A 19,337-nucleotide genomic window follows, 5' to 3' on the forward strand; every position below is an offset into this window, starting at 1 on the left:
CTAAAATTAGACTTTAGATATTCATAGTTCAATTAACCCCAACAGTATGCTTCTGTGAATACAGTTAACTGCAGCTATAACATCAATGAGCAACATGACAGGAATCCTTCCCTAATTTCTTTGAAAAATCTGTGGAGCATGTAAGAGTTTGAAGCCTGGAGAAGCAACCTGCTCCTTCATCCATTATAACAAGATGGTCACATCATTCTAGATGTGAAATTTCATCAAGAAAATAACCAAAAAGATGCTGTTATTTTTCTTACAAGTAAAGCCTACAAGTGGAACAGCAAAGAGGTGTCACTGCGGGGTCTGGCGTAACCCAAGCAGAGGCAGAGGGGTGCTGCAGGCTGGAGGGCTGCACAGGAGGAGCCAGGCGGGGCAGCGCAGTGCTGGCATTGAGCGCGACCACGCAGCTGTGCACCCACAGAAATACTTCGTGATCCAGAGGAATTACCTCATTGTTACAAAGAAGTTAAATGAGGAATATCAAACTTTGTTTCAAACCAGATGAATAAATATTAGTGGCCTATGAGGGAACTCCCTTTATGGATGTTGAGAAAGCCATGGAAATTACTTGGGAAGCGTATGGACTCTGTAAATGTCCAAGTTCTTGGGAGTGGGTTTTTTAGTTATTATATATACTTTTAGTAGTTATTTACTGTACACATGAAGAAGGAAAATAGTTACAGACAGCTTCATCTACAGGTACTTTCAAACCAATATGAATATAACTTTTCATCTCTTACCTTGCTGAGATCTGCTCTCTGCTTCTAAGGATGCAGTTTCATGCTATCTTTAATCACATCAGAGTTGTTGTATAAAGGGAAAATCTCCCTTTCACCCCAACCTTTGCCATTCTACCCATATTACAGCTGAATACAATCTTTGTTTCTAGCACAGACTACTTATTAAAAAACTGAACTATCAACATTGGAAACATGGCAAATCTCTAAATCTTAAAATTGATTACCATTTGGTATTTTCTTTCCATTTTAAAAAGTCAAATTATAAAGCTAGTATTAACAGTTTAAAACCTTCTTTTGGAGAAGGCTTTCATAAAACATCATCTAGAATCCACTAGGATCAGATTCAGGAAACATGAATTATTTACTGAAAATAATTATGCTCCTTGGGATTCAGTACCATGATCTACTGAACATCTTCAACTAAGTACCCTCCTCCAGGGTTATGAGAGCTCAGCAGGATGGTGTTTGGAACACATTTTAGCACTGGATATATCAACCAATTTCATCGTGAACAGAAAAGAAACAGAATAATGGTTAAAATGTTTTCCCACACTCTTGTGTATCTGATATTTCTTTTACTCAGTTACACTGCAGCAACAACACTGCAATATTTCTGGTTTTGATCTCCAGCTGGTTTCCGTATCAAGAAGTGGCTTCAACAACAGCTTTTCTTTTCACTAACAGAGCACTCAAAGAGTGGATATTTGGACAGCGACTGAAAATGATCATTTTGACAAAGCAGGATGCAAGAACAAAATAAAAAATGAAGGTAATCAATTTATTATGACATAAACCAGTCACTGCTCAACGCAAAAAATTGCATTTTAGTTAACAAATGTTCAAAGCTGAAAGAGGAAGTACTTTTTCTTCCAACACCTAGACATGTTTGTGCTAGATCTAGTTCTACATTTTCCCCGCAGCAATGAAGAGCATTATTATGTGAAACATAAAATGTGTTACCTGTGTGACAAAATGCTGATGACAGGGTTCCCTTTCTCCAGTCATAATCACTGTAGGTATTTTAGAGCAACAACCTCAAATAATTTATGGCAATAAAAATTGAAAACCAAAGTTCTAATTTGGGGTAGCAACAACTCAGAAGCAGCATGAATATATAACCATGACCCTAATGTTTTGATTGTAAAAGATTTTTTGTTCCATTTCTAAATGGAGCACCTTCTAGAGAAGTGTATCTTCACTGCCTCAGAATTGCTTTTAGTATAGTTCAATCTGTACATACTAGCTGTTACTTTGAAGTTTATTTAGATTACTTAATATTCCCTCTTCCTTTTTAAAACTCATGTGCATTTTTATAAAACTGCTAGTTAATGCATGGTGACTGAGAAGACAATAGGAAATTATTTCCCCTCACAATGAGAACTATGCAAGGCTTAAATAAAACAGGCACATCCCTGTTAACACACTATCATGAAATAACATTTAAAAGGTTTTCATATGAATGGCTATGCTGAGACTTCTATTTCTTGATAATAATTAAACATTACATGAACTGTACCTATTCAAGAAAACGTTCATGCATTCATTTATGGCAAGGTAAATAGTTCATCATATTACACAGTAATTTAATGACTTAAAATAAATGTTCATACCCCAGGTAGTATTTGCAAAGAATTATTGTCCATCCACAATTCCTTTAGATTCTGTATTTGTTCGAGAACCTCAGGCTGAGAAAAAGAATACAGTATTACAATGACAGTTAAGTAAATATATCTTTTTAAAATATAAAGACATATTTTCTTAAAGAAAAGATTCCCTCTTCACCTTCCTTTTTTTTTTTATAATCCCCGTCAGACTTTCAGATAGTTAATGACTTGAACAGTATGCTCATTTCATTTAATTGAGCCACTGTTGCTCTTTTTCAAAACTTGTAAAATTTAAGAACTCTTTGGAAAAGAAATGAATGCAAAGAACTTAGAAGTTCTTGTTCTAAACAGTCCATCGGCAGTATGCAATTTATGAAAAAGGCAAATAAAAAGTGAGTTGTGGAGCTTCAGAAACAATGCACTGAAAAAGACCAAATCTCATCTTGCAGCACATGTGAAACTCTGCCTTTTGCATGATTTATAGTCTTCCAATAGCTTAACAGAGTCACATTGCTGTACACTTTCCTGGATATACTGCAACTCTCATATTCAGTAGTTAAAACAGCAGTATGCAATGATAAAGCCTTAAAATTACAATATTAAACTTTAATCTAAGATGTTCTATTCTTTTCAACACTACAGGATATTAGTGAGAGAAACAGAAAAAGGCAATTCCTGAAATAATTTCTCATTCATTACAGCCGTGAAAATCAAGAATGATCAAGTCACAAATATTTCCATGTTTCAGCCTAAGCAATATTGTTCTTCTTCATGAAACACTTAATTTTCGCAGGTAAAACAAGACTTCCAATTTGCCTTAGCTCTGTAAAGTTATAGAGATTTTTTTCAAAGTCTGCCAGAACCTGATAATAAGTATTTCACTTGGTTCTGACTAAATCAGATTTTAGCATTTTAAAAGCATGTACTACTATTTCACTGGAATTATTTCAACACGGCTAGAAACAAGTGTTATCTCTCTAGCATCACAGGACTTCAAGAGAGACCTCTTATCTCCTGTGGTCTAATTTCTCCGGAATGCTGTAATTCCTGTAAGAAATATGATTTTCTGGTTGCACAGGTCACATGGCACATTATGAGGGAAGCTCTCAATGCATCATCAGATAAGAAAGAACCTGCTCATCTTGAGAGCTCAACCCCTCAGCTTTCCACATTGTCGCATAGTGTGTTTCTATTAAAAAATTAGTAGTCAGTATTTTAAAGATAATTTATTTTGCCTTGGCTAATTCTATTGAATTTTTTTTGTCCTTCAGTAGTTAAAAACACTTCTAATTCCCAGGCTAAACTGATTAATGGCCATTTTATACTATTTGTTCCTGTACTGATTAATGTTTCTTTATTCCTCCAGAGTGTTCGCTGACTACCATTACTACAGACAATCATCATTTCCCCTGTCAACTTTAATTTTCTTTTAAATTCCTCTCATTAGACAGGCACCCTTCTCAAAGGCAACAGTATACTCCTATGTTGTACATATCACAGTTTGATTTGAAATTTCTTGAGCATGGATTATGGTACACCATTATTACGGTACACCATGGATTACGCCATAGCATTACGGTATAACATAATCCAGAGAAGATCTCACTAATGTTTTGAAAAGTGGTATTAAAAACTTATTTGTCTCTGTTAGAAATGCTTCTGCTGATGCATTTTTGGGAATATTTTCACCTTCCATGTAGATTGCCACAATTAGATTAGAACAGAATAGAACAGAACAGAATATTTCAGTTGGAAGGGACCTACAGCGACCATCCAGCCCCACTGCCTGACCAGTTCAGGGCTGACCAAAACTTAAAGGATGTTATTAAGGGCACTGTCCAAATGCCTGTTAGACACTGACAGTCTTGGGGCACGGACCACCCCTTAGGAAGCCTGTTCCAGGATCTGACCACCACCTCAGTAAAGAAATCCTTCTTAGTATCAAGTCTGAATTGAAGACTGACATTAATCTTTGGTAAAAGTGTATTACATTTTACCTTCTTTCCTTCTCTCCCTACCTTTAACTATTTTCCTTCAAAATGCCTTTTGAAGCCCTCCTGCTGACGGCAGATTCCTGAAACTCTGGGAAGAACGACAACCAGCCTTACCCCATCTTGCAGGCAGAGGTACAATTGCTGTTTATCATTTGTCCAGTGCCAATTTTTGACACTGCAAAGATCAGGAGATTTCAAATCCTTGACCCACACCTTGTGATTTAATGCTCCAGTTTTCCCAGAGACCCGTGATACAAATTGTCTATTCCCTTCCTTGATTACATTAAGTCACTTGAATATGGCTGCTATTTAGGAAGCAACGATTTCTATTTCAGGAACACTTACCTATCTTGTGATTTCTGTAATCTTGTTTCCAGAAAATGAATCAACAGAATAACTTCCTTTTTGCAACTACCTTTGTTCTTAGCCCCATGCCTATTGCTCCAGTTTGTCTGTACGAAGAGCACGCAGTCTTCCGGTGCAAAGGGAGGGACTTCAATAGTCCAGGGATGGACTCTCAAAGAAATCAAGCTTTTCCACACCACCACAGTTCTAGGTAGTATTTTTCTCCAATAAGAAGAAAGTTTTTATTGAAACTCAGATCAGATTTTCAGAATCCATAGGAACAGGACCTATCAATCCTTTTTTCCAAGTGACCTTGATTTAAACCAGTACCACTATTCCTATGACGTTTCTGCAGATCCATGCTGCTCCCTAGCCTCTTGGCCCATTTTGCCTCTGGCATTTGATTCTAGAGTTCATACGTTTTTTGATCAACTTCCTGAAAAATGAGTCAGCTCAGGGAGTCTGGCCCTAATAGCAGTATGGGGCCACTGAACTCCTCATTTACCATTCTTAGGGGACAGTACGCTACAATGCAAAAACACAGAATGATGTTGCAGTCATTTATAATAAAGACTACAAAACCAACTCACCTCCAAAAAAGAAATACTGAATTCAGGAAGCATATATGTATTTCTGTAATCAAAATTCTAAATACCATTTCTGAAAATTTTTATTCTATTTAGCTGTGCAAAATATTTCTAGCTTTAATTAAAAATGAGTTAAAACCATCTATTTTTTCCTACATAGCAGTATAAATTAGTGAACGTAAACAGGTTTAAACCGTAATGGCAGAAGTTAGTGCGCTGCCTATAAGCCAGATGCAGACTCTTCACTACAGCCTTCTACTACTAGATGACATTTCAAAATTTGTTTAAAGTGAAATTAACTTGATTTTAAGTAAAGCTATAGGAAACATCACCTCATAAAATTGTAAGCCCTGATTCAGCAGCACTATTTTTACAGATTGTTCTATGACTCTAGAGGAAAGGTGGTGAAACTCACAGGGCATAACAGTCACTAGACAGGCTGTTGGTAAAGAAGGTGCACACAGACATTTATTTCACCATCAGTGCAATAGCAAGTGCTACAGTATTAATTAGTTGTCCTACAAAAGCACAGGCCCTCCCGAATGGCCCTAGCAGTGATAGGTCTCAAAAAGGATGAGGCAGCAATTTTTCTGTCTTTTGTTTCTCTTAACATACTAACAGTTCCTGCAGGATGAAGTCAGTGAGCTCTCCTTAAAAATAGGCACACCTTAAAACACTGTTTAAGCACCCTCATACGGTTTCTGAGAAGTGCCAATTCCTATAGAAGTAGTAGAACCATACCTAAAGGGAAGAGCAACTTGATTATATTCTATACTGATACTAGAAAAAAATTCCTGAAAGCTATTAAATGTCAGGAAACCTAATTCTCATCTTAGAGGTCAGTTAGGGACAAAAACCGCTTTTGGAGTCCAAAACTTACTTCTGCTAAAAGTGATTTCTAATATTTGCAAGATATAATGATAGATATTAAGAAATGAATACATAATTGACACAAGTATTTACACTGAGATCATCAATTCATCCCAAATTGAAGTATTCCAGCAACAGCAGCCAGCTCAGAGTGACAATCATCTGCAGCCTTGATCTGAACTGCCGAAGCCTAATGCAGATGAGGTATATACTATTATCAGCATTCACCTCATGAACTATGATAGATCTTCCATTCTACATGGAAAAGTGACCACAGCATGTGGCCACAACACAATAATGCCTTTTAAGGAGAAGTTTAATGCCCCATGCACAGAGGATCCAAACCACACAGGCTTTCTATTAAAAAATGATGCATTTCTTACCAGCTCAGAGAATTCATTATTGCCCAGATCAAGTCTCTCCAGCTGAGTCAGTTTGTGCATTGACCTGTAACAGATTAGGAAATTTCTAAGATGAAATTTTTACCTGCAAAATGTCACTCAAATTTTGTTTAGATAAAGTTCCAATGATACTGTTACTGTAAAAAGAATTACATCTATTTGATGCTGATGCAAACGGGAAAAACATACTTCATCCTTCAGACATTAGCTAAAGTTCTTGAACTAAAAAACCTCGCAACAATTATTTTCATATAAAAATAAACATAACATCTTGGTACACTTTCGCATAGTTGCTCAAGGACAATGACCCATGTTATAAGCAATTGAAAGTAATATAAACTGTGGCATTTTTGATACAGATTCATACATTTGTTATCAACTTCTTTATAAACCACTAGAAAGTATTTTGGCTCTTCACAGCAAAAGTATGGCTGTTGCTTCCCCAAAACTGTACCTAACTACAGTCACGATGAAAATGCACTTTTGTGACCAGGATCAGCACGCTAAACGAGGTAAAGTTTAGATGAGGCTTGTTTTGAGTACCTGTGCTGGTTTAACAGAATGCACTGAGCTGCTGGGGCTCCCTCCTCTTTGGCTTGTAGTGTGGGTGACCTGAAACGTGCCTTCCATTTCAGGAATAAGCAAACAAGTTGTCACACTGACAAGCAGTGGTATTTTATGACACTTGCTGTCTGCCAGTAGCTTATGGTAATTCTATCATTGTAACATAAAACAGATAAACAACATAATAGAGATCTTTAACTAAATGAACAAGCTGAGATTCAAGCCTTTTATCTGCTGCAAGGCATATCTAGGCAAGTACTCCTCTCTGTGCAGTTCATGGCACAGCAGCCTGGCAGGGAGATGGTGTGATCCACGACACCGTGTGGGGATGGGAGCAACTCTGCTGGTGCCAGGAAAGCTGCTCCTTTTTGGGCAGCAGCTCCTCCAAGGGCAAGAAAGGCTTCACATAGACTCTGCTGCAAAAGCCTGTGCGCAAATGGCAGCAAAATCAACTCAAGCAGCTTATCCTTTTTCACGGCATTATAAAAGAAAGAGTCAAATAAGAACACATCATAAGAAAGTGAACCAAAAGTTAATATCAACCATGCTTTACGCAGTAAAGGGCTTTAAATGAGGAATAACCTGGATTTATGTCTGTGACTGATCACTACGTAACAGCAAAAAAGGCACTTCTACTGTTCAGGCTCAGGTGACTGAAACAGTGAAATAAGAGGAAAAGTGAGAAGTTGCTGAAACCCATGTGATTAAATTCTTCACTTACAGAAGTCAATGGGATAAATCTCACAGGTTTATCTCTGAATTTGTGCTGTGAGGAAAACTGGTTATCTTAAGTATAGTTTAAACTGGCAAAGGCACAAATCACAGTGTATGTGGACTGACTGTAAAAAGCATTTAAAATCTATCAGCTTTGAATATAGGCAAGCTTTTTAAAAATGCACAGTATTAAAAACTATACTTAGAACTTATGACAGCAGAAACACTGGCTCAAATAAGTAATCCCAAAGCAGCAAAGATCTTTTGAAAATGAGAGGAAAATTGCTGATCAGCTTGTGAACATGAGCTGAAGTGCTAAGCACACTAGCAGGACGGCAGGACTGTGATTTTCTTAACTTGAATGGATGCTCTGCAGTTGTGTAGCGGACAACTTTGCTCATACTGGAATAAAATAAGATTTTTCTAAAACTAATTTACTACATGATACATGTGTTTTACTATTCACTACTGCAGATCTTCCCAAACTGTCAGAATTTCATAATTACATGATTTCAAGATTAGGAAGTGGCATTAAAATTACTATGACATTGGAGAATAAGAAGAATTTCCTCATTCAAATATATCAATCTTGACTTTTTATAATGTTAAAATTTTAAAGTTAGCAAATGAGTTCAAATAGTGCACTCAATACCCTTATTTTATATTTTACAAGGTTATTAAATTTACACCAAATGGCTTTATAAATATCCTGTAAAGATTTCATTCATTATGAAAAAAATTGAATTATTATGACTATATTCTTCCAGTCCTTTTAATGAAAATTCTGCACTAAACAAGGTGGTTTAGATGGTAAATCTTCCAGGGACCTAAGTGCTATTGCTGTGCGAGTGGTGCCACATGGCGGGCAGTGACCTGGGCGGCTGGCCCTCTGCCATCCCATCGAACCCTGCCATGGTCCCCCCCCCCAGTTTGGCTCCTACAGCTCAGCTCCACCCCAAGCAGTTCCTGGGCACAGCCGGGAGACAGCCTGAGACAGGACCCCTTCCCAAAGGCAACATGGCCACTCTGTTCTGGATCAAGTTCAAATTTAATAAATTAGAAAGTGCCTTTATTTCCATGAATGAAATTGGAACAGGACATTACCTCTGCTGCAGAATTCCTCTTTAAGCCCTGGTAGACCTGACATGCTCTAAACACCATACTTGATTGTGGTGGTTGTAGTGAAAAAAGAGGATAAAAATAATTAAGTAACTTAGCATTAACTGCAACAGCCAGTTCAGAGGACTTCTAAGGTAATCAGAGCTGATCCTAATCAAAAAATTAGCAGAGTCTTAATTGATGTGATCTAAAATATCAGCCATTTTATCTCTGCAATTTGTATATGAAGTGAAACAGATTATCAAAGATGCTATGGCTAAAAACCATAGACCTGTTTAAACACTTAAATTATGGAAAAATGAGGTTGTGATGGGGCCAGATAGAGAACGCTGCCTCATATTTATTACAAGCAAAATTTACTTTTAGTTTTCTAAAATAGGAAAAAAAAAATCACAGAAGTACAAATGCCATACTTCAGTAGCAAAGTGAAGTATTTTTTGCTACACGTTAGTAAAATAAAAAAACCCAGATAAACAAATATTCCACTTTCAAGTTTAAGAAGTTATATACTTCATTTGATTTCTTTAATTAAACACTTTGACCTACTGTATTACTTCACTTTCAGCCTAACTTCAAGGAATGAATCTTACAGTCAGAAATTAATATCAGGCATCAGATGTGCTTCTGTACAAAAATCAAAGTTCTGTATAGGAGCTGCCTCTCACAAATAGTTCACCACTGAACCAAATGAATAATTCCTTTTGCTAGAACCTGCTGTCTTTCATATCTAGGCTGTTATCTTCCATCTAACATAAACTGCAGTATTTTCAAACAGAAAATTTACGCTAGATAATGAAATAATCACAATGCATTTACTCAACAAATTTGGGAAGTGCAATGCCAAGTCCTAAAGTCCTTTGAAACGGGTGTTACCAGTGCTGCGGAACTACCAGTAATACCACTGCAGGGCATATTCCTATACCATTGATTTCTTTTGTGCCTTCTGTGTTACCATATGGCTGTTTTAACCTTGATGGCCTTCCAAAATGTTCTTCTAAGTGTTCACCTTTCTACTTGCTCACTACTGGTCTTTTTTTGTCCAGTTTCGCACAATCTCAGTTTCCTAATGAGTCTCTGAAACCTAGCAAATATGTTATTCCTGCTGATCAGTTGGTGCTTTGGAAATAGCTAGAAACAGTTTCCTTTCAGAATCATTTCTTCTTTCTATGCTGACAGTCACCGTAGCACAGATTAATTCATGATAATTTTGCTTTTTAATGCTTTCTGATAGTTCACCTATTTCATACTCACTCAAGTCCACTGCTGTATATCGTTTATTTTTTTTTCCTGTCCCACTCTTTTCCAATATATTTTCCAAACTATTTGATCAACATTCACAAACAACTTTCAGGCAAGAAAGCAACAGACTTTTTCCTTGTTTGCTAACATCAATGGTAGCTGACCACACACCTCCAAAGGGATTAGCACCCAAATGAAAATTAAATGAAAAAGTAATGACAGATTTTTTGACTACAAGGTACAAAATCAGATGCTGTAGTTTAAGCCTAGAACATGGAGGTATGAAATCTGGCACTGTTCCAAAACAATATTTATCAATATATCTATGATCAGTACAGACTGAGCACATAGATTCTTAATCAGAAACTTCCTATATACCCTACACAGATCCCCATTTTAGTGATACAAATCTTGATTCATGCTCCCCAGCTCCCAGCCTGTTTCTTACTACATTTTTGTTCTTACAGTATTCGTTACTTTGAATTACTCTTGCAATAAAACCAGAAGGAATAATGAAAATATTTTATCATTTAATGGTAGCTCCTTAGTCTGCAAGAGTATCTGGAAGGTTGGGAGCCATTCAAGAAGCAATAAGCATTCCATCAGCACAACAGATGGGGAGGCTGAAGAAAGACAATGAAGTCACCTGGACAAGTGAATGTTTCATGCTCTCCCCAAAATGATTCCATGTTATATTATAATCTCCATTAAAAAAATAGGGGAAAATGTTTTTAACCCCTCTGGTGCTCTAACTGCACTGTACTTTGCTCTGCAATGTCTTGCAAAAGCTGACTGAACTTTTACACATCCACACAAAAGCTCAGTTTAATAAACAATGCTGCAACACACTCAAGTCAGCTCTTTTACTCTCCCTTTCTCTTTAAATAATATACACATCCCTAAAAAATGTTTATGTTTTGTCTAACTTACTCCTAAAACTTTCACCATTGTCTTAATTGATTTGTTATTAATCTACTTTAGGCTTCTGACATTTAGATACAAGTTGTAAATATCATATACACAATTTTTAATTAATTGAACTCAATGGAATAAGCAATTACATTAGTAATTGCAAACTTGATGACTATGGAGATTCTCGTTACCATACAGAATCTCATTAACTTTAGGAGAATTCTTTACACTAATGTGTGCGCTCCCTGCCAGCGTTTGCAAGACTGGACTCAAGAGTTTTCTAAAACTTATTACACTTACTTATACCCAATTTACCAGTTGCCGTTTTGGAAATCAAATTATTTTTGCTTAAAACAAATCAACAGGACACCTTTGAGGACTAGCCACCTGTTAAGCAGTCAGGTAGTGCACACACTTTCAGTCTGGAAGTCGTGAAAAGCATTTAAATATTACCAAAATTCCTTAATAAATCCTGAGGGCAGGTTTCACTCCTTAGTACCGCAAAAAGGTTTTATACTACAGGAGACACATTTCAGTATGTGAGCATTGCAAGTTTACAGTTCTTTACACCTGCAGATGTTACAAGTTTTTCAGTTATAATATTTACTCTATACACACAAGCATTACATAGTAGAATGCTCTCACAATCAAAAAAAGCAGGAAGCATGACACACATTTTTAACAGTTTCTACAGTTTTCTGTCCCAGGCAGTATTACCTGTGACTTTATCATTCTGCATCAAAGTCAGTAAAAGCTTCTACTGACTGTGATCCCTCATGCCCAATGTTAAAGTGCTCAAAAAACTCCAGCCACAAGCCTGAAAATACCCACTAACTGGAACTGAAAACTCAAGAGCAGTATTCCTTTGTTATTTACATATATAATTATTGTTTATACCTATACAGAATTAAAAATGTGAAACTCTTCAGAGATTAAATGAATGGTAATTAAGTTACAATCCATTGGTAAAAACTTGTGTATTTCATACTGTATTCAACCTTTGAACACCACACTTTAAAAGGTTTGGTTCTGGTTCTACTACTGTATATTCATTATAAAAGGCAACTTTTAAACATTACTTTCTGTAATTTCTACAGTCAGATACATAGTTTCAGAAACCGTAACATTTATATGGGGGCAGATTAATTTTAGTTAGCTGGTACTACATCAAAAGATAAAGCACACTGCCAAATGTACCCAAAGGACTATTATATGAGATTTTTCATTAGCTTGTGATATTTTTATCTCTTTCATGTAATTACTTATATTTTTCTTATGAAAAGATTCATTATATTTTTTATGCACGGTCATTTTATAAAGGTGGAACAGGAAAGGTGTGATTATGAGTAATGCTCAGTTAAATATTCATTGCTTAAATGATGTAATGTAATATAATTAATGTGCTAATAAAACTTGCAGCCAAAAATTTCACATAAATCTTTATCCATATTGGATTTGGATCTATTCTACCATTTATAAGTAACTGCAGGAGTTATATGCAGATGATCTGATTCTTGGCTATGGAAGTGGACCTCATGGTAGGTTCAGAATAAGGTCACTCTTTTTAAAAATTATTTTAAAACACAATAATGGAACATGGTTCTCAAAAAACTACAAAGGCATCAAAACCAGCATAGAGAGTAGCTTAGAGAGATTACTGAATACTTGGTGAAAAATTACCATTGCTCACAACAGTTTAAAAACATTCACACTCCATAAATTAGAACTCACGTTATGCAGTTCAGTGGTATTAATAACAATTCATGGTAATCACATATATTGCCTAATATAACTTTCTCATGTCCTTGTATGTTTCCTTTTGCTGCCTTATTTAGAAGATTAACTTATCCACACATTGCAAACACTTCAAATAACCAGGAAAAAAATGTCTTACATTTACAGTTTCTGACAAAACAAATGAGTCAACTGCCATACATTATTTTCATTAAATCATGGTATTCTCATCAAAATCCCGGTCAGCTTTTCTGACAGATAGGAGATGGTGGTTACATGAAGGCTTATCCAAACCTTCAAACACAAACTTCTAATCACACCTGAATTATTCCCACATATGAAGAACTGCATTCATAAAGAACAAAAGTATCTCTTACAGGTAAAAACTCATGAGTGAAAAGCAATTGGGTCAGAGCACAACTAGATTTACACAATGATAAATACAGTGAAAAAGGCAATACAATGTTGCTACACAATTAATCCATGCTTCTTGTATGTCATACTTTACAAAGACAGGACTGAGAAAGTTATAAAGGTTACATACTCTATTTCCTTGTGCAACAATATCTAGAATTATATTTTCATTTATGATAAATGGATACCATTATTTTCTGAAGAAATAAAAAGCAAATTAAAAAGCAAGTATGTTGCCATTACTGGATTTTCTGCTGTATTCACTTCAAATAATATTTTCTCACACTTCTGTTGTACACAGTAATCGTTATTTCAAAGTTGTTAAAATGTCACATTCAAGAGTCTCTTCCAGGTTTAGGATTTTAAACCTTGCAATGTAACTTTAAATTCATTAATGAATCAGTTTGGAAGTTACATTGTAAAATTAAGAACATTAATAGTTTACCTGTTGCAGAGTAGTTAAACCTTAACCAGGGCTGAAGAATTACATGGTACATTCACAAGCAGCTATTTACTTGTGCATCACTTAACAGACTACAAAGAAAACTCAGTTTTCAGTGAATCTCAAGATAATGTATATAAGTTCTAGAATACAAAACTTGTATGGTGTAAAGCAAAGGACCCAAAGTATAAATTAATCTATCATAAAGTACAGAATCTATATGTTATCCAGGCTTCAAAATAACAGAGAATGCTTAAAAACTGATTTTGAGGATACAAAATATTGTTATACATGGACTGAAATATGTAACAGAGAAAATATCTAAAATAACATACATAATACGTATACTAACGTCTATTTAATCTTTAATTATCAAACACAATATCCACTTCAACTTTTACTTATATTGAAGAACTTAAGGATTTTACCATCTGCAGTATCAATCCACAAATCAGAGAATATAGCAGAGACCATGGCATGATGCCTAAAGCAATTAAGTCTCTGAAGACTAAATAAGTCCAGAAGCTCTCAGTCAGTCATGGCAGCGTGCTGCTTTGTTACTTGCATACGGACATTATTAACAGAAAGAGAAGCTGGGAGCAGACAACCACAAGGCATACTGCTGCCTCAGCTGCATGGCTATCAGGAATACTGCTGGACAAAATGCCCAGCTGTACACAGTGTTACTTGGGTTAAGTGTGATGGGAAATCCATCCAACATATTCATCCGGATTAAATATTCTGGACTAAGAGGCAGCCTCCATCAGCCTTTGTATCCCAGAATTGTTTGGTTTCAGAACACAGTTTGGGAGAACTACCTCAACAAAGTCTACTCGTGCTGATGCTCCTGATGCTGCCATTTCTGGTGCCCGAAAATCTGCTGACTCCACATCCTCTGCTGTTCGAGCCACTGTACACTCTCAGGCGATGGGCAAGAGCACTCTCCATCTTCAAATGCTAAGATGAGAAAAATGAATTTCAATGCCCAAAAGATGGAACTGCTGATGCAGGCGTCTAAACACAACCAATGCATCTATGGCACTGAAGACTTGCGAGACTTTACCTAATTCTGTAGCAAGGGCCTAAAATACAAAGCACCACAAAGACAAGAGTCCCATTATACAGAAACTGGAGATCAAGCTGTTCCATGATTCAGTCATAATAGAAACACACCGACAACTGATTTCAGGAAAAAATGCGTGCAAAATGTAAGGATTTTAAAAATACACTACTGAGTTAAAATATCACCTTCCACCCGGGATCCTAAATTCCCATCAGTTTTGTTTATGGTGGAAACGGATCAGATCTCTAAAATTAATCCCATAGTTCAGGACCCAGTCATGAATCACTCTACAATTGGAAAGGTTTGCTCAACTGATTGTAGAGAAAGGTGAAATCTTCACAGTTTTGACCTTCATTCACACACAAATTTCTTTCCCAACACAGCTCTCAAATCGTTGGGGAAGGGAATTCTAAATTTCAGTTCAAATCCACTTCTGCTTAACTGATTACATAAATAAACAGAATGCAGAGAAAATCTCATTAGCTAGTGCAAAGCTCCCGGCAATATCAATATGAATAAATTTATTATCTTTTTTTAAAAAAAAAACTCCTTTTTTTCCTCTTTCTCTTCTGCATCTGCTTTCTGCATTCCTCTACCTTCTTCCTGGTAACTGGCTCTGCATGTTAAAAACAAGGCTAATGTATATTTCCACTTTCTGGACTAAATTACATGAAAGTCTGCCTTACCTGGCAAACAAATTTGCTTACAATATGCCCCATGGCACATAATTAGTTATTCTTGGTGGATCCCCGTTTGTGGGTTCTTGATCACCACATGCTGGGATCACGCTGCTGCATTCTGGAGCAGCAGCTGCTCTGTCAGAATAGCCTGCTTGAACAGGGCTTACTTGCAGAGTAAGCAGCTACACCTACTGCTTTATAACAGCAGGAAAACAGGCTGGGGTCATGTCAGTGGTGTGACTACCACTAACGGATACATGTGGTACTTCTATACAGTATATTTTAAGACTGTATTCCTGAATGCTGGAGCTACAAAAACCCTAATGTATACATTCACAGCATGACCCTGAAAAGTCCTATTTGACTTATGAATCACTACTTGAAGGATCCTTTGATACAGAAAACTGAAAATTACCAGTAAACATTTGGTATTTTCTATTTCATGTTGTTTATCTCAGGAGCAATGCTATCTGGAAAATACAAGAAAATATGTACCCACTTGCAGGATTAAATGGCCTCAACTAAACTGCTATCCCTTTTCCAGAAAATAACCTTGTATCCATCTCAAAATGCCAATTTCAGTGGACAACTTGAACATGAAAAATTCACGTTTGCAAAATTTCAAAGTATAGCTAGTTAAAAACATTAAAAATACAAGTAGCAGTAAACATACACCTATTCTGTCAGTGAATTTCAGAATTAATATTCCTTAGGGCAGGGGTCCTCAAACTTTTTAACCAGGGGGCCAGCACACAGATGAAGTGGCAGGAGGTCATCTGTGGCTGCTTGGTTTCCCCCCCCCCAGCCCCCGGCAGGGGTGTGTGTGTCTGTAAATACCGGGGGCCTGGGGGGGGGTCCCCCTGGGGGGGCCATATCCAGCCCGTGGGCCGTAGTTTGAGGACCCCTGGCTTAGGGGAAGAAAGAGCTTCGGCACATTCGACTCACAGGGTGAATACACTCTAACAGTCACTAAACCTTGGAGCCAAATTCACATCTAGTAATCTGTATGTGGCTCTGATGAGATTAATGATTTTGCTATAAGATGTATGCCTTTGGACAAAGAAACACAACATATCACTAACACAGGTGACATAATGACCAATATAAATTGTTCCATATCCTGGGACAAATACACCCGGCTAACAATTCTGAACCCAGGACGCACTCTGCTTATCTAAATTCAAAACCACTAAAACTGAGAAAGATTGACTGTAGTATCATTCACTGCCACAAAGGTCACCTCACTGTTTTTGCTTAAAAGATTATTTCCTAAATAATATATCTGACAACTTACATTTTGTTTACAGTGTAATAATAGAGGGCAAAGTACACAACTGATCTGTAAACACTGCAGTACTGATCAACTTGAACATGCTATTAAATTAATATAAAATTACTAGTACTTGGGATGTGGGTCTCCACCACCTTGAAGGCTAAGGAGAAGCAGGCTCTAAGCTTCCCACTACTGTAAGTTGACTAAAAATAACCTATGTTTCACCAGGATATACAATATATTATTCTAATATCTGAAGAGTTCAACACAGGCTTTTTACACTTATGAACTGGTTTTGCATAGAATGAATGAACATAAATTGAAGAGAGATCTGGTTTTAACCTGCAAGACTGAAAATACAGTTTTGGCCCTGTTTTCCCATGTTTTCATTGCAAGAGAGCAGGAAGATGACCTAGGTTAAGATGCTGAATAATTAACAGGGATGAACCAAGTTCAAACGGTGTTAATGAATATCTGATGACTAAAAGTTAACTGTATCAGCTAAACCCCCCCCCCCAAAAAAAAGAGTAAAATAAATTTACACTTAACATAGGCTTCTTTCTTAGTAATCCTTTTGATTCCATTTCTACTAAAATATAGTCTAAAGACAGCGTGAACACCTATCAAACCCAGGATTATTTCTAAAGGGAAAGCCAGAGAAATAAAATGGGGATGGACTAGAAAAAGACAAGGATGAATTTGAGATGAAAAATATCATCACTCAATAACTCTCTACAATTATTGCGGAAGACGTGTGGAAGTAGTCACAGATGGCATGGGCACCTCAGAAAATGAAAAAGCAGAAGGACAACCCTTGTTGTCGCCACATGAAATATCTGTATATAGTTATAGTTATGCCCCCTCAGAAGTATGGTTGATTTCTTCATAGGTGATCTCCAGTAATTTTAACTGCACAAGTATAGTTTACAAGATCTGGAAGATCTCTGCTGACAGGCTCCCCAAGATAGGTGTTTTCCTAGACTATCAATAATGTGTTTGCCAGCTGGGTACAGAGCACATCAAAGCAAGTTAACCCCATGTGATGCACACTGTGCGCTGGGGAACAGCTGCTAAAGAGGAGGCCAGTGTAAGACTTCTAAGAGACACAGCTTTAAAATGAAAAAAACCAAAGCAACTGCAGGGCCATAATGTGATCTTCTTACCCAGTTATTAGAGAAGTCCTACGGTAGGCATAGAGATGATATTACGTTAGGAAGTATGGCAAAGATGGGCAAGATCTGTTTTACAATCCAACGATAGCAAGCAAGCTGCAGCAGAGCTTGTGAGCCTTACCAGAATCAGTCCACTGAAGACACTGAAAGGGGAGAAGCATAGAAAAGCCAGAAACACTAATCAGATGGCTACAAGGCATAAATACTGGATATAACTGGTGAATATATTCTACAAAATGTATTTCAATATGAAATACAAAGAGTTCATAAAAGAACTCACTGACCAGCTACAGGAGAATGTAATTGTGACAAAGAATTAATGACCATTGTCTTTTATTCAGACATATGTATTCTGCAGTTTTTCAAAAGTAATCGCCAATCACATTAAGAATATAAGCAGCTGAGTGTCATTAAGTTTTGCATGATTATTTTTATTTTGCTGATTACATAAATAAAATGCCTTGCAGTACAGTGAAGTTTTCAAGGCTTGAGGGAAACGGTAGCACAAGGTAACCTTTTGCCCACCACAGAGCTATCAGAGGTTAAGCACTGTTTGCTTGCTGGCCTTTAGGAACCTTTGATGCACTGCGAGAACACAGGTCACCAGATATCCCTTCCCTCTTTTGTGGAGGGACAAATGGCCACTGCTGAAGTTCACAGCCCACAGCATCTGCAGGTACATTTTCTATGCTTTGATATGGCTAAGGATGGCAAAAACTAAAAATGTCATGCTGCATGTGTTTAGCTCAGAACCATCCCTCCATAATCCAGCAACCTATTTAATGACAGAAACACGCTGTTCCAGGGCATCGGGCTGTGCCATTACTCAAAGATAACACAGGAGAGTGACATACAGCAGGGTGCATACAGACCCTCAGAGGAGGTGTGTGTTACCTGCAAGTCAACACTGCATCAGTATTGCAGCTGGGAAACGTGCTTCTAGTAGTCTCCTATTCCAGCTGGGAAAAAGAAAAGGCCTCTGATCCTCATGGTGGGTAAAAAACCCATCGCGCTCTCAATGCATTCCAGCAGTCATCTTCTCTCTATTTAATCCCTCTTGCAGTTTGAATTGTATGCAGGTTTTTACTCTGGAGATTTTTTTTTTAAATCAAGTAAAATTAAAAGGATACTGACTTAAGGTGTTCTGAGTACAATGAGCAATTTCCTTGCACACCATAAAACAACCATACCTGAGAAAGCAGAGCACAAAGCCTAAGCATAACCAAATTACATCTCATTAATAATAGTCAGAGTGAACTCTGTGTGTGTGTGTAGCTCGCAGTTTTTCTGGGAGGAGCTCAGGGTTCTGGTATAATTAAGAACAAAACAAGTGTTGGGTGGGCTAGGGTTATTCTCCATGGTTGTAAATGCTCTCCCCTCCTACCTCTTTGTACTATGAAGTCTTTATCTGAAATTTAGCCCTACTAATCAGATATAAACTCTTTTGAAAAAAAATAATCACTT

At 36.9% G+C, this 19,337-nt stretch overlaps 1 protein-coding gene across 7 annotated transcripts in view; it reads right to left on the reverse strand.

The window, feature by feature from the left end:
* LRRC7 (leucine rich repeat containing 7) overlaps positions 1-19,337 on the reverse strand; it is a 182,448-nt gene that overhangs the window by 65,555 nt on the left and 97,556 nt on the right. For 5 of the 7 annotated variants that reach the window (XM_037403821.1, XM_037403820.1, XM_037403827.1 and 2 more), the window contains exons 7-8: positions 6,530-6,593; positions 2,357-2,431 (exon numbers count right to left, since the gene is read on the reverse strand). In XM_037403821.1, coding sequence (XP_037259718.1) covers positions 2,357-2,431; positions 6,530-6,593 — 139 coding nt within the window. Of the gene's footprint in view, positions 1-2,356; positions 2,432-6,529; positions 6,594-14,042; positions 14,643-19,337 lie in introns of those variants that run through there. The other 2 variants (XM_037403824.1, XM_037403826.1) reach the window with 2 other exon arrangements.

The sequence above is a fragment of the Falco rusticolus genome, chromosome 11 (genome assembly GCF_015220075.1).
Source record: "Falco rusticolus isolate bFalRus1 chromosome 11, bFalRus1.pri, whole genome shotgun sequence".
NCBI classification, from domain to species: domain Eukaryota; kingdom Metazoa; phylum Chordata; class Aves; order Falconiformes; family Falconidae; genus Falco; species Falco rusticolus.